The 14,713-nt window shown below is 40.1% G+C and overlaps 1 protein-coding gene across 1 annotated transcript in view; it reads left to right on the top strand.

Annotated features, from left to right (window-relative positions):
* The window catches only part of MCF2L2 (MCF.2 cell line derived transforming sequence-like 2), a 193,402-nt gene that overhangs the window by 93,914 nt on the left and 84,775 nt on the right, over window positions 1–14,713 (top strand). Inside the window, exon 13 of the mRNA XM_068546304.1 lies at window positions 12,129–12,214. Coding sequence (XP_068402405.1) covers window positions 12,129–12,214 — 86 coding nt within the window. The remainder of the gene's footprint in view (window positions 1–12,128; window positions 12,215–14,713) is intronic.

Below are 14,713 nucleotides of genomic sequence, written 5' to 3'. Positions count from 1 at the left end.
GGAGTCAGGAAGAAAGCAAGTCTTAGGCTTTTCTTCCTGGAGGCAGAAACAATGTGGGAACTAGTTCCCAGCAGACTTTTCTTAGAGAGAGAAAGCTGCATTCTTCTGTCAGTTTGTTCAGTCATCCTTCTGTATTCTGGGCAGATGAGGACACTGTCATTGCTATTTTGGAATCCCTCATGGTTGGAGTTATTGCATCACCATGTCTTCCAGAGTTAGGAAACAGTCTCCTATTTCATCCAGCCTTGTAATTTTTTTTTTTTTTTTTGGTAGTGTCTTTGTCTGGTTTTGGTATCAGGGTAATAGTGGCTTCATAGAATAACTTTGGGAGTGTTCCCTCCTCTTCAGCCTTTTGGAAAAGTTTGAGAAGGATCAGTATTAGTTCTTCTTTGTATGTTTGGTAGAATTCCCCAGTGAAGCCATCTGATCCTGAACTTTTGTTTGCAGGGAGGTTTTTTTATTTTTTTTTTATTTTTTTTTATTACAGATTCTATCTCACTTTTAGTGATCGGTCTGTTCAAATTATCTATTTCTTCTTGACTCAGTTTTGGTGGGCTGTATGTTTCTAGGAACTTGTCCATTTCTTCCAGGTTGTCCGATTGGCATATAGTTGTTCATAGTATATCATCCAGTCTTGATCAGTCATTTTTTGAAATGGGCAAATGTAACTAAAATTCACCTGACTTGACATTCATGAAGTCTGTGAAATCATTAGGTAATATAAAAAGGATTTAATTCACCTTCAAAACTGAGCATCACTCTACCATTTTCTGTACGCTGGTCTTCAAAGAATGTCATCTCTGAAGGTGAGGGCCGTGTCAAGTGCACCAGAGCCCAGATTGGGCACCTGAACGCATATGCCATTGCATTGACTCACAATGTGATTGGAACTCACTTCATATCTCTGTGACTTACTTTGCCCATCTTTAGACAACATATTTATGACCTGCACACTTCATAAAGATGCCGTGGGAGTTGTAAGTATGTTAAGGTTCTCATATATAAGAATTAAAATTAGAGTAAATTATTTCAATAATTGTAAACAATACAATGAGTGCTATTGTTTTATTTGTTGTAAAAGAAAAAAAGGAAATATTGTCAATAAACATAACGCACCTTTCCTCAGGGAAGACCTCAAGTATTTAAGGCCAAAAGTTTCCATAAGCTACATTCATTATTTACTCCTGTGTTACATACTTGTAAATATAGACACTGCAGGAGCAGGGGTGTAGATAGAATCAGAGGGCAGCAGGGTTGGAAAATGCTGAGTAGAATTCAAAAAGCCCTGACCACCAGATTTCTGGTTTCTTCCTTCTGCTGTGCTGTTTGTTTAATTCAGGCTCCAAGCCCATCCTGCTAAGAAGCTCTCTCCCGCTGTGTTTAGGCAGATCACCAACAGCATAGGTACTGCTAAGCAGGCACAGGTACATGCTACCGTCATCCTTCTTTGCTTGTGTTGCTTTTTCCCTTACTGTTGCCTTGTTTGGGTATTTAATGAAGGGCTTTTCCCACAAGAACATATATATTAACAGTCAAGGGAGAAAAGGAAGCAGGGTAGAAACAAAGGCTGCCCAACTTCCTAATTTTGGAAAATGGTGGCTGCTCAGACTTCTGCTTCTAAAGCCCAGGGCTATGAGAAGAATGAGCAGAATCCACAGTCGTGAAAACTATGAATAGGAAGAAAGGGGATTTGTGCACCAAATCCCCAAATCCTGGACTTAGAAATCAATTTAGGATCCGTAAATGCAATTAGTGTTTTCCAAGGTGGGTAGTATAACCAGGGAAATCATCATTCCAAAATATGTAAGAAAACTAGTAAGAAAAAAAGTAGGTTAGAGAAGAAGGTTTAGAATCATCTCTGCACAGTCCAAAAGGGGGACAAGGAGGTTGATTACCATCAAGAACAATCACTGCTGCTTGTGTTTTGTGGCCACTGTCCAAGACAGATGACCAGGATAAGTAGGAGAACATGCATCTGACTCTGGGTGACAATTCTGACACCTTTTTGGCCTTAGGCCTGGAACTGAAAGATGAAATGAAGGCATAGCCAGTCTAGGAGAGTGAATCATAACATTGTGATAAATGCCCCTCCTTGCCCTCAAGAGTAAATGCTCACAGGGGGGGAAAAAAAAAAAAAAAAAGCTATAAACCCAAACCATTCATGATTGCTGCTGGAGTCACTGATACTCACTACCTGCAACTAAAATCATGATAAGGTCTTATCATCAGCAGAGAACTCATTCCCAAAAAAGGCATTCCCTCTTCTCCGGCAGGAGAATCATTGGTGTGCCAGTTCGCAGGAACTTGACAAGCTCAACTTGAGGAGGCGGCTGAGATTCTTGGGGCCATCTGGCAGCTGTGAGGGCTGCGCTTGGCTCACTGACACTGTCTGGGAAAGTCACGGTGGAGTCCTTCCCTGTGGCTCCTAGCAGTAGTGATGTGGCTACTTTCTGCCCTTCCTGTCACCAGTTGGAAGCTGAAAGCATGACTCACCGGGGCTGCTTTCCCTGGGCTGCTCACATCATGGCCTCTTTGGAGGTGGAAGCCAAAGGCTGATGAGGATTTCTTTTTCCTGCATGTCAACCCTCAGGAAAAAGGAAGAGCTACTGGCTGTGTGTGAGCACCAACGAACAGTGTTCCTGGGCACCTATTAAAGTCGTTGAAAATAGCGAGGTCTTTTCATGCTTCTGAGCAAACAGGCTCCTTCATAAAATTTTTTTAAAAACAAAAAAAGTCAAGGCAGGAAGGGAACAGAGAGGCGAGGGAAGGGTTGCTAACACTGACTGAGGGCCGGACATTGTGCTGGGTGCTGTGTGTACCTGATTTCATCTCAAGTCCTCAGTACCTTGTGAGGAAGGTGATGTCTCCTTTGTTTTATCTGTGATGCTGTTGAGGGTCTGAGGAGCTAAGTGAGTTTCCCCAAGTCTCACACAACTAGTAAATGATCGAACTGGAATCTGAAATTAGCAGTTTACTTGATCTAGCAGTTTCCTAATCTATCTAATTTAACCTGTCTACCGGATTACTTACTTAATCGACCTAACTAGCAGTTTACTTAGCCTTTCATCCCCTAAATTTCCTCTTCTGCAAAATGGAGTTAGATAAGTAACCTCACAGGTGGCTGATTAAATGAGAAATATATGGAAAGCACCTAGCATGATGCCTGACATACAGAAGATTCTTAGTAATGTTAGTTTCCCATTTAATCCTGTGTTTACAGATAGAATGTTTTGTGTAAAAGATGAAAAGAAGCTGAAGGAAGGTTGGATTCAGGTCTTAAATTAAATAGCTTCTCCTAATCTCGGATATGTATCTTTTTGCCAAATGATAAGAGATCAGGGCCAAAATTAGTTTTTTGCTTTCTCACTCTTCTGAATCCCAAAATCTTTCATTTACCTTTCTGTTTCTCAAGAGAACTATGTGAACCATAAGCACATTTCACTGTTCACTTTCTGTGATGTTTAAAGTCTGGTCATTCTTAGAGATTCAAAGAATCCACCAAATCTTGATCTCCCCAGCCAAGCTCTCTGAACAATATCTAGAATGAAGATTCTCAAGGTTTCCTGTGTACTACAACCCTGAGAAGCTTATTCATAATGCAGATTTTCAGGCTCCACCCACAGAGACAGATTCAGGAGGTCTGGCTTAGGGTCCAGGAATACGACTTTTTTTTTTTTTTAATTTTATCTTATTTATTTATTTATTTATTTTTGGCTGCGGTGGGTGTTCGTTGCTGCACGCAGGCTTTCTCTAGTTGCCGTGAGCAGGGGCTACTCTTTGTTGCGGTGCGTGGGCTTCTCCTTGCAGTGGCTTCTCATTGCAGAGCACAGGCTCTAGGTGCGCGGGTTTCAGTAGTTGTGGCTCGCTGGCTCTAGAGCACAGGCTTAGTAGTTGTGGCGCACGGGCTTCGTTGCTCTGCGGCATGTGGGATCTTCCCAGACCAGGGCTCAAACCCTTGTCCCCTGCATTGGCAGGCAGATTCTCAACCACTGCGCCACCAGGGAAGCCCCAGAATATGACTTTTTAACTTATGCATTTGGTGACTAGAATGCAGGTGGTACAAGGGACTGCACTTTTGGTCACATTGGCCTAGAGGCTATAGTCATAGGCCATTGGGATAAAGAAGAAATCATTAAGGTAGATATGGATCTCTTAGGCTAATACAGAGTCCAAAATGCAGGAGAGTGAGGATGTGACTAAATTAATGTATGAGAATGTATTTTTCACTGAGGGAACTACATGAGAAAAAGAGAGAATAACAGTAAGACCACTGTTGGCTTTGCCCTCTCATCAATAAAAAATGGACATGACTAAAATATTTGATGTATCCAATTTGAGTGGCTTATTCAGCTCAATTTAATATATATCAAAGCAATTGCTATGGGTCACCTATGGGAAACAATTCTAACATGGGGCCTAAACTCAGGAAACTTACAAGTTTCATGGGGGAAACAACATATTTCCAATAATTTGTAATATAAAGCAGAATGACCTACCTCTAGTAAAAGGAATATAATGTGTTAGAAGGCAGAAGAGGGAACAGTTCATAGCAAGTATGTCGGGGTGTTTTTTTCCAAAGGAGGTGGCATTTGAACTTAATTTTTTTAAGAGTTTTTTAAAAATTTATTTATTTTTCTTAATTTTTTTTGGCTTCGTCGGGTCTTAGTCGCGGCACGCGGGCTGTTCATTGCCACGCGCGGGCTTCTCTCTAGTTGTGGCACACGGGCTCCAAGGCACATGGGCTCCAAGGCGCGTGGGCTCTGTAGTTGTGGCGCACGGGCTCTCTCACTGAGGCACGTGAGCTCAGTACTTGTGGCACGGGGGCTTAGTTGCCCCGTGGCATGTGGGATCTTAGTTCCCCAACCAGGGATTGAATCCACGTGCCCTGCACTGGAAGGCAGATTCTTTACCACTGGACCACCAGGGAAGTCCCTGAACTTAATTTTTAAGAATAAATACAACTTTGAAAGGTGGATAAGATAGAGAAGGGCATTCCAGGATGGGGAAGGATGTAAAGCCTCAGAAGTCTGAAGGGAGCATAGGCTATTCTGGGAATAGTCCAAGAAAGCTGGGAAGGTAGACCAAAGACAGGTTGCTGAAGGCTTTGGTTGAGGGTTGTTGCCAGCAAGGGCACTTGTGTATCGGTTTGACATTGGTACAGCAATGAAGAGTAAATTAGATGAAGAGAGGCAGGCTGACCAGCTGCCAGCGGTTGTCACAGTCCAGGTGAGACTTCGATGTTGAGAGCTTACTAATGGCCGTGGCAAAAAAGGAGATGGGCAGAGCTCATACCCATTAGTCCAGGTGTTCTCCCCAGTGCCTGGAATGCTCTAGACTGTCAGAGAAAGTTTGATGAATGAAGGAATAGTTCAAGGCAGAGAAATAAGGGGATAGATTTAATAGGGAGGAAAAAGAAGATACTGAAAATACCTTCAAGGTTTCCATCTTGGAATCTCCATTGAATGAATTTGTTGGCCAATATAGAGTACACGGGGGAACAGTAGAAAGTGAGGACTTATGCAGGCTGAGTCCAGCATTTGTGGTCTCGTGGATCTATAACAGTAACCTACACACTCTCTTTCTGTTAGCTGGGCTATACTCCTCCCCACAGCAGCAAGAGTCAACCAGTTGGCCTTGAGGTTATTTGGAAATTAACTAGGTTAGGGCACTTTTACAAATCTAATAAAGCATTTTTCAAGTTTGTGATTTTGTTTATGAGTTAAGTAAGATTTATAGACATGTAAAAATTGTTACATTAACATTTATGCATTAAAGTTAAAATCACATGAAATCAAACAGTCTGAGAAAATTCAGGATGTATGGACAACTTCTTTTCAACGTCCTCGGCTTACTTATTTCCTCCACATTTTCTTGGTTTGGGAATGGGAGAAAGGTATCTTGTGACATGTTTCTCACTTTCTGATATTTTTAACAGAACTACAGACTTGCATATCATTGGTAAAACAACATTGCAATGTTTGCAGTTTTTTAAGAAGACATTTCCCCCATAAACAAATACTATAAGTAATGTTTAGAGTATTAGTCCAGCTTATAAATGCCAATTTAACCAGTAAGAACATTGAACTAATTACTAACAAGTCTAGCTGCAAAACTCAAGATTTAGATAAAAGAGACCCTGGAAAAATTTTGTAAAGTTTTCATCTGGGACCCATTTCCTTATCTTTCCCTAGTCATTTCCCCTTTCCACAGAGCTTCAGGACCAGTTACGCCTGTTTCCTCAAGCCCTCCAAAGGGCTTCAGTCTATAAAATGTCCTAAAACCTTCCTCTTACCTCGCCACCCCTCCCCTCCCTCTTGGAAGTCTCCTCCCAATGCAGCTGATCTGGACTAGAAGTGGGAGAAATCTGAATGAGCTAGTTCACAGCAATGCATGGCTGAGTGACTGACAGCCCCTTAACCCTCCTGCAAACACTTGCCATCTTTTAAAACGGACTGACTGCCTTATTATCTAAAGGAATCTTTAGGTAGTGGCTTCTTCAGGCAATGCCAGTGAAGTGTACGAAAAGATATGCTGGAAAAAGGCCAACGAGAGGGAGCAAATAGGACAGACCAGCCGGGTAGGAATTCACTTGAAGGATAGATTCTCTAGGTGGTTCCTGTTCTTCAGAAGTCCTTCTTATTCTCCACATCAAAACCCACTGAATCTCAAAAATCGGGGGGGTGGGGTTTCCCCTTTCCCGGCAGTTCCAGCAATGGAGAGGGGAGGCTACTCTTTCCCAAGGCTGATGTTTTTCACTCTGGGAAACAGTGTCTCTAAGGCCACCCTGGACTGAGGCTGGAGGTGACTGCCCTTTGGAGAGGTTTCCTTTCCTTTCCTTCCTGCTCTCCTCCTCTAAGCTGTGCCATTCTATAATTATTCAGTGATTCTTACTTGTCATACCTCTTTTACTGTCTCAGGTTTTCATAATTAATTTACAATCCCAGAAAAGACTTAATAACCTTAAACGCTTCTTTCAATGATCACTCTTCATGCTTTAAATGAAGAGGGTGGGTTCAGCTCCTTATCTGCCTTACCTTTTCTCTCTCAGAATTAGGTCTAGCAGCTTTTCTTTTTAAGAAATGTGATAATATAATAAATCATACTTTTACCTTAAATTACCAGATACCATCTCTTTAAAAGAGTTGGAGCTGAAATTGCTCTCCAAGCATTCCTAAAATCATAATGGGAAATCACCTAACTTGAGGGAAAAATTTGATTCTGTTTCAAATGTTGCTCTCTCTCCTTTGGGGAAGAAAAAAAAATGTTAATAATCCATTGAAAATTACCTCTTGATAATTTTTAAAATATAAGTTTAAGAAAGATAGATTCTTCAGAGAAACTGAAATAAATTTTTTTTTTTACAAAAAATTCCTTCAGGTTTGGCACTTCATCTGTTTTTTTTTTCAAATTTTGAAAATATGTCTTTCTTCAAAATATGGGGAGACAAAACAGATTCTATGTTGCTGAGAAGATACAGGAAGTCATCATTAAAGGTGATCCTAGAAAACCTGCATGTGGGTTGGTGTCATTTTGAACCCAGAGAGAGGCTAGGGTGGAGGTGGGGGTCAGGGAGTGACGCTGGGCCTGGAACCACTGCCAGCCTGCCTGCCATCACTGCCACCCTTGTTCTTCAGAATAAAAGGAACGTACAGGAGGAGGCAGTCTCCCACCTGATTGGCCTCCCAACAGAGTAGTTTATGGGTTGGTTCCCTTTTAAAGCAGTGGACTGAGAAAATCCCTTCTTTGGTGCCCTGAAGCATCCCCAAGTCAGGGTGACTGAAGGGAAACAGGATATGATTTCACAAGAAACTTAGTGCTCTGCTTTAAAATCACCTCACTGTATAATTCACCGAGGCTCATAAGGAAACGCTAACAAAGAAATAAAGCAGCAATTGGTGGGTTGGTCTGCGGTCAGTTTTCTCGGTCCATTATTTGAATCAAAGGACCAATATTTGAAAAAAGCAAGCATTTATTTGAATATGCTCTCTTCCTCCTAGAGCTTTCAGGAAGCTTAATTTAAAATTTTCCCAAAAGTACTCTGGCCACAATTGAGCTTTCATCTCAAAATTGGAAGCAACAGCACTTATGTTGGTATTTTATATTATAAGCAGAGAAACGTTTCATAGCCAAATGAAACATCTCCCTCATTTTACACAGAAGGAAATGCATACCCAGGGAGATTAAGTGACAGCCAACATCTCCCAGCTAGTGAGAAATATGGGGTCCAGTAGCAACTATCCAGCAATTACTGAAGGTCAGCATGTTGAGTGCTTTACATAGTTCCCTATTTTAATCCCCACACAGTAGATATTAAAGAGCCAATCATAAATGTCATTTATTCTTTTCTTTGTGCTAAGCATTTTAATACATTATCTCTAATTACCACATAAACCTTCTGATGCAGATGTAATACCCCTATTTTACTGATAGAGAACTAAGGTGCTACCCAAGGCCACTTCTTTAAAAGTAAGCCAGGGATTCCCACCCAGATTTACCTCTCACACCTCAGTCTGCGTTCTTTTCACTCTTTAAGAGGTTTTCAAATTGCAGGTCACAATGGTGATAGTGAACTCAGTTTGGTGGGTTCACCAGCATTTAAAATAAATAAATAAATAAACAGAAGGGAATGGGATAGAATTTAAAAATAGAATGTATCCCATCACAAAATCACACAAACATTTTTCAGTTATACGTACATCTGTTGTATATTTTTTCCCCAACACCAACAAACAATTAATTCTGTACTGTCTACCTGGAGATAGCATCAGATGCCAAACATTGAGGGCTCAGCCTTATAAGACTGCTCCCATGCCCCTTCAGAGGCCAATTGCAAACGCAGGTTGTCACCTGTGCGTCTGAGAGGCTGGCTGGCTGTAGGTGCTTCCTAATAGTTACCTCATTAACATAAACTCAAGTGTGGTTGAAAGGGGTTTGTTATAAATATCAAGACAGTCTATCACAAGAAATGTAAAGGGTTTTAGGAGCTCTGTGCCAGAAACAGGATGAAGGCCAAATATATATTTCTTATTATAAATCACAATATATGTGTATAAGTATTATCATGTAAATGTTTTTCCTGTGGGTTGTGGTCAGTTTTTAAAGCCACTGCACCAGAACTAATCCATCTAAACCTTAGCAAAACACTGGTATACAGTGCAGTTAACTGCCGGCTCTTATTAAAACAGTCCCCAGATCTGCTGTGGATCCTTCCCATACATTCTCAAAAACATGGGTGTTGTATTCCATCAAACTTGATTGACAGAGGACTCTCCCTCCACCCTGACACCAACTGTCTGACATGTGGCCACAAGAATATGGGTTGACATGACCAAGTCCATGCCTAAGCATTTCAGCAAGCCCATGAGGTCATCTCATGCATGACAAAGTCTATAAATTAGAGGGATGTTATCATTCCGTATAAGATGATAAAGCCCATACCTGCACCTTAAGTCATTGTTATTTTTCCATCACTATACTAGGGTGTCATGAAATAAGAGACTCTACAATCCACCATACTAACAATAGATCAATAGAGTTGGAAAGAGCCCAATTCATTTCACAAGCATAAGCAAGTTTTACAGTGAGAAGGAGTTTTGTTAATAATGGTAGTTACTCTTTCTGAAGGTATTGCATGTTGTGGATTCAAAGATGAATAAGGCTGGAGCTCAAAGTCCAGTGAGTGTTTCTGGCACAGTAACATCACAGAGGAGGAACTAGAAAGGGATGCAATGTAACATTAACTGCCATAGTAATTAGTTCAACATTACATAGAAAATGTGAAGAAAGAGCTTTGGTAGTGTAGTGAAAATACCTAGATTGGTTTGAATCCAGGGACTGGTATTTACTTCTGTATATTGACTGAAATGAAAAATATATTCTAGTCTCTGGTCAAATATAGTTAAGAGAGGGAACTAAAAATTTAGATTCTTATTGAAATGATATCCTATTTTAAAAGAAAAAATATGAACCTGAATGTAAGATTGCTCTTGTATTTTAGAGCTAAATTAACAAAACTAGTATCCCACATCCTCCTTTATTTGTTAGCTGGCTTTCTGGATATGATACCAGATTTGGGAAGACATCTATGAAAAGATAGAAAATCCATGGTTTTCTTTCATACACTGCACACTTTTAAATTGCTGTCTCTGTGGTCTGCATTGTGGATCATAAAACAGCCTTACCTTGACTGCTCTCTGTTAATCCAGGGAGAGGACTCTCTTGCATTGTCTACAACTAACTGAGCAGCCTGTAACTCTCACCTGTTTTGCAAGGTTCTTCCTATCTGTTCATCTGAATCTGGGAAAAGCTCATCGTCCAACTTTTAGCTCTAATCTACAAGGAATCTTTTATGTTTATTCATTAAATTTCCCTTAATAATACTTTTGCAAGAGGGCCCTTTCTAAATCTATACTCCCTTTTGTGAGAATGTAAAATAACTCATTTAAACAGAATCTAGCAGGCAGGAAGAATTCAAATGCTGGCTAATTATCTACTTGTTCATTATTGGTTAATACCCTTATAATACTCCTGTTGCTATCAATATGATATACAAATTCACTTCCTGGTTAAAATGATATTTTCTTGAAAGTAAATTGAGTGGGAGTCTTGTCTCTTTTTGAGAATTAAATGCCTAGTGTTATTCTTTTTTCTTTTTAACTCTTTTAACTCTTTTAACTTTTTTTAATTTTTTGCCACGTTGTCTGGCATGTTGGATCTTAGTTCCCCAACCAGGGATCGAACCCGTGCCCCCTGCATTGGAAGCACAGAGTCTTAACCACTGGACTGCCAGGGAAGTCCGCCCAGTGTTCTGAAAAAGATCTGCAACGCTATGAGGCAGATAGTGCTGTTACAGAAGGGGGTCCCCTTCCAGGGCCCGAGAGTAGGCTGTTGTCTAACACTCGGAAATGAATTGTCCAAGGAGACACACTTACTGACAAAGCAAAAGACTTTATTAGCATGGACATATATACACTACCAAATGTAAAATAGATAGCTAGTGGGAAGGAGCTGCATAACACAGGAAGATCAGCTCGGTGCTTTGTGACCACCTAGAGGGGTGGGATAGGGAGGATGGGAGGGAGATGCAAGAGGGAGGAGATATGGGGATGTATGTATATGTATAGCTGATTCACTTTGTTATAAAGCAGAAACTAACACACCATTGTAAAGCAATTATACTCCAATAAAGATGTTTAAAAAAAAAAAGACTTTATTGGGAAGGGGCACCCGGGTGGAGAGCAGCAGGGTAAGGGAACCCAGGAGAACTGCTCTGCCACACGGCTTGCAGTCTTAGGTTTTATGGTAATGGGGTTAGCTTTCCAGGTTGTCTCTGGCCAGTCATCTTGCTTGGCCCATATTTGGTCTGACTCAGGGTCTTTCCTGGTGGCACTTCATCTCTCAGCCAAGATGGGTCCCAGCATTAGGGTTTCTGGGAGGTTGGCAGGACAGAGTAGGGCTGGCATCTCCTCCCTCCTTTTGGCCCCTCCCGGATTCCGCCCCCCCCCCACCGCCCCAAGGTCTCAGCAGTGGCACACAGTGGAGCAGGGCTTCCGACCACCAGCTGGCTTTAAGCCAGCACTGGTGACCACTATGCACTGGCCTAAGAAGGCAGTGTGATGCAACGGACTTGTGATTACCAGCCTGTGAAAGTGGACCCTGGACTTAATCTCCTCTCTGTCTAGTTCTCTCTCTGGGCTTGGGCAGGCCACAACTTCTCCAGACATTGATTTCTTATCCGGAAAAAAAACAAAAAAAACAAAACACATTGAATCAAATGATCCCTTTGCTGTCCCTTGTAGCAAACTCTGAATCATTTTTGTGTATCAGCAGGGAAGGGGGAAGAGTACAATGTTAATAGTCCCTTCATTATTAAGGAAAAAGGATACCTGCTTTTGTGAATGAGTTTTTGATGTTCCTGAAGGAAGCCTCAAGGGGAAACTGTAAAAGATCCACAGAGTGGTTGGGGATAACCCAAGAAAGAAAGAGAAAGATGAGAAACTGAATACGTTGCTTATCTAGAAAATTAAAAACAACAGCAAAACAAAGACATTTAGGAATAGAAAAATATAGGTAAGAGCCCTCCTCCCCCAAACAAATAGATGATCTTACCAAAATTTCTTTCACTTCAGAATGAAGAAATACTTGAAAGCAGTCATGATGGGGAGAACCCTGAGCCAGAGCAGCTTGACAGTTCCAAAAATCTTTCCCCCAGCAGGTAAGACTGCACATCTCTTTGTAGAAGTCATTTTAACCCTTTAGAGGCGTGGGGGTAATGGGGGAGGAGGGTAGGGTATGCTCTGTTTTAAATCTCATCACTTATCTTTCCTAGATCAAATCACATATTTATTCTGTATACTAACCTTCATTGTGTACCGGAGAACAAAACTCATGAATCTCATAAAAGCAACAAGCAAGAGCTGAAAATGGCATCTCATAAACCAGGCTTCCCAAGATACTCAGTTTTTAAAAACAGTGTATTATCAAGAAAATAGTAAATGAAAAACTATTGCTAATATTGATTGAATTATTGGTTTTAAAGCATTTCAAGGATATAGGTTCCCCATAAACACAATTTATACAAATATAATGCTATTTTTGGCCTACAGCAAGGTGTTTACATGCATGTGAATGCTCTGCAGATCAGAAAGCCTAAATTATGGCAGTTAAAAGACCAAAAGCATGAGAGGAAATTCATTTTTTAAAAAATTTTCCTTGTACTCAGAATCCCCATCATTACCTCTATTCTAGCCTTTGTCACATTGTTTTACCCACACCATTTGACTTATTCATTTATGAGCTGCTTTTATCCCAAGGGTCTATCATGTTTAGCTCTTAGCAGGCCTCCAAAAAAATGCCTGTAGAACGAATGAACAAACGTCTTTAGGAATTTGCCCCTTGATTAAAGCCAGTATTAGTTTAATTAGATTACTTCCTAGTCTTTCACTTTAAGGTGTACTCAAGGAAACATGTGGGCTCTTACTGGTTGAAATATACCTTTGAGTTATAGTAAATGACCCAATTCAGCATATCTGAAAGTGTATTTAGTTGGGTTATGTCTGAAAAGCACCACCTGGCAATGTATTCTGTTGTTTTCCTTAAGTGACAGTATATCATTGGGGGCTTTTCTATTACTACAACCATACTTACTTTTATAATTGTAATTTTATAATTCTTATAATGAATCCTTTATGTTGATGAATTATTGTATTAATTTACAGGAAATGATTAAATCATACTTCTAATGAGAAATGCAAATGGGAGAAGTTACAGCATTTAATGAAACAAAAATATCTAAGATTCTTGCAAAAGAACTTTGAGAAAAGGCAAAATTAGCCAGTGGATTAAGGAGACAGGAGAATCTATAAGACTACTGTTTTAGTTCTACCGCCAGCTTTGAATAAATACTATAAGATCACCATCTTTGCTGCAACAGTTTAATCTATATTTCCTTATTCATTTTTGATTTTATAGATTTGAGTTTTTATGTATAACTAATACAGATTTGTTGGGCTAGAGTTGATAGGTACAATATGCTTGGCACATAGTAAGCATTCAGATTTTGTTGAATAAATTATAAGCTTTTAAGTAGTGCAGGTAAAATGTTATACCAGATAGTGTCCATTAAGGGTTCTGAATAATTAATCTCTTTTCATTTTTGGATGGCTTGCCAGAATAACATTACTTTATTATATTTGGAAAAAATAATGATTCTAAGCACTATGTGATAGCACTGTGCATAGTCCCTACCTTTATAACTTATATTTTAACTAGGAAAAAACACATGAAATGATTCCTAGGTAGCACAATAAAATATTTGATTAAGTATATATTTTAGAGGGAGGGGAGGAGATGCTTAATGGAGGAGCAAAGGTAGGGTTGTAAATCCAAGATTTCAACAGCTGCAGGAGAAACAGTGTTCCTGGCAAGGGTAACCAATTTATGCAAGGTAAGGTCATGAATGAGATCTGTGATGGGTAATAGCAGCAGTGGGAAAAATAAAGCTACAGGAAATGAAGGAGGAAAAGAAGATTAAATAAGGCCTTGAAAACCAGGTGGAAGAGATTAGATTTGATGCTGGGGCAGTAAGGAGCCTTTGAGGTCTGGAGCAAAGGAACATCATAATGAAAGCTGCGACTGAGGCTAGTCCAACTGCAGAATGCAGTCACTGCAGGGAAAGCAGAGTCAAGGAGACACCTAACATTTCTCTCATTATTACAGAAGAATGAGTAACCCTGTCTGATTCTCATTGTAGCTCTGGTATTCAATTAAAGTCCCCAAAATAGGTCAACTTAACTCTTCTGAGTCATCATCATTTTAGTCCCAACTACAAACACCCCAGCCATGCCTTGCAAGTAAAAGTTCTACTACAACCAAATAATTCAGAGGCTTCCAAGTTTTAAAAAATATATAGATTGAATCACACCATGTACTGTGTGAAGAATCAAGCCAGAATCAGGTGAAAAGCAGATGAGCACATACTATGTACAGATATACTGAAACACCAAACACTGCAGAGCAGGCCTAAGAATATTCCTAATGTTAAGAGACTAGGGCTAAATTTGAATCAACTGTTGGATAGCTAACGATATCAAATAAAAGGAAAATATGACCTTTCAAATGGTGTCTTAAGGCACTATGGCTACAGATAGGTTCTTATTTCATCTTTTCCTGAACAATCTATTAGGAAAGAAGAATTCCCCCACTTAGACATTCC

This window comes from Eschrichtius robustus, chromosome 6, assembly GCF_028021215.1.
Source record: "Eschrichtius robustus isolate mEscRob2 chromosome 6, mEscRob2.pri, whole genome shotgun sequence".
Taxonomy (NCBI): domain Eukaryota; kingdom Metazoa; phylum Chordata; class Mammalia; order Artiodactyla; family Eschrichtiidae; genus Eschrichtius; species Eschrichtius robustus.
Note: the sequence above shows the minus strand (reverse complement) of the source record. Positions and strands in the feature narration are given on the sequence as shown.